Genomic DNA, 727 nt, shown 5'->3' with positions numbered 1-727 from the left:
TCAGCCCCGCCGCACCCGGGGCCGCAGCCCCGCGCTCTCTATGGATGTCAAGGCGGCCCCCAATGGGGTGGCCACTATCGAGGACCGGATCCTGCGGATCACTGGCTACTATGGCTATTACCCAGGTTACTCCAGCCAGAAAAGTAAGACGCCGCGGGGCTGCCCTGCGCGAAGCGGGGAAGGGAGGTGGGCACGCAGGGGTGCCGCGGGGATGCGGACGGGCGGGCGCGCGGTCCGGACACCTGCAGCCCTGCCGGCTATGTCCACGCCGCCTTCCCGGCCGCGCGGACCCCGCGGGAGAAAAGTATGTCCGCTGTCCTCGGTGCTGAACCGTGACAGGGCAAGGGACCCAGCTGGGTGCGCCCAGGAGTTTGGAAACAGTCGTAGCCTTGGGGGGAGGTGCGGAGGGGACCGGGTGAGCGCTCCTGACTGCCGTCGGCCGGCTCACCCTGGTGGATTTACGCTCGGAGGAGGCTAACATGGCTGTTCACTTAGCGGAAAGTCAGCCCTACGGGACACATGCCCCGAAAGACCTTACTGCGTGCGGGGCGCTGGGGACTCAGGCTGGGGAGGCTCCGGGGCGGGGCTGGCCGGGGAGGCCGACCCAGACGTGGGTCCTGGCTCTAGTGGGGTCAGCTCGTTCACTCCGGGCTGTTGAGACGCTGCCAGCGCGGGAGTTACTCTGGTTACAACATCTTTAGGAGGTTCTTCACCCTGGGCAGCGAAA

At 67.1% G+C, this 727-nt stretch overlaps 1 protein-coding gene across 2 annotated transcripts in view; it reads left to right on the top strand.

Moving 5' to 3' along the window:
* The first annotated feature begins 6 nt into the window (after window positions 1-6).
* Window positions 7-727, top strand: part of SLC35F4 (solute carrier family 35, member F4) — a 293,301-nt gene continuing 292,580 nt past the window's right edge. For both annotated transcript variants that reach the window (XM_011961883.1, XM_011961882.1), the window contains exon 1: window positions 7-143. In XM_011961883.1, the coding sequence (XP_011817273.1) occupies window positions 41-143 (103 nt within the window). In that variant the 5' untranslated portion in view covers window positions 7-40. The remainder of the gene's footprint in view (window positions 144-727) is intronic.

Source organism: Colobus angolensis, unplaced genomic scaffold, assembly GCF_000951035.1.
Source record: "Colobus angolensis palliatus isolate OR3802 unplaced genomic scaffold, Cang.pa_1.0 Scaffold57, whole genome shotgun sequence".
Classification (NCBI taxonomy): Eukaryota; Metazoa; Chordata; class Mammalia; order Primates; family Cercopithecidae; genus Colobus; species Colobus angolensis.
The sequence above is the reverse complement of the archived record's forward strand: the minus strand, read 5'-3'. Positions and strand labels throughout refer to the sequence as shown.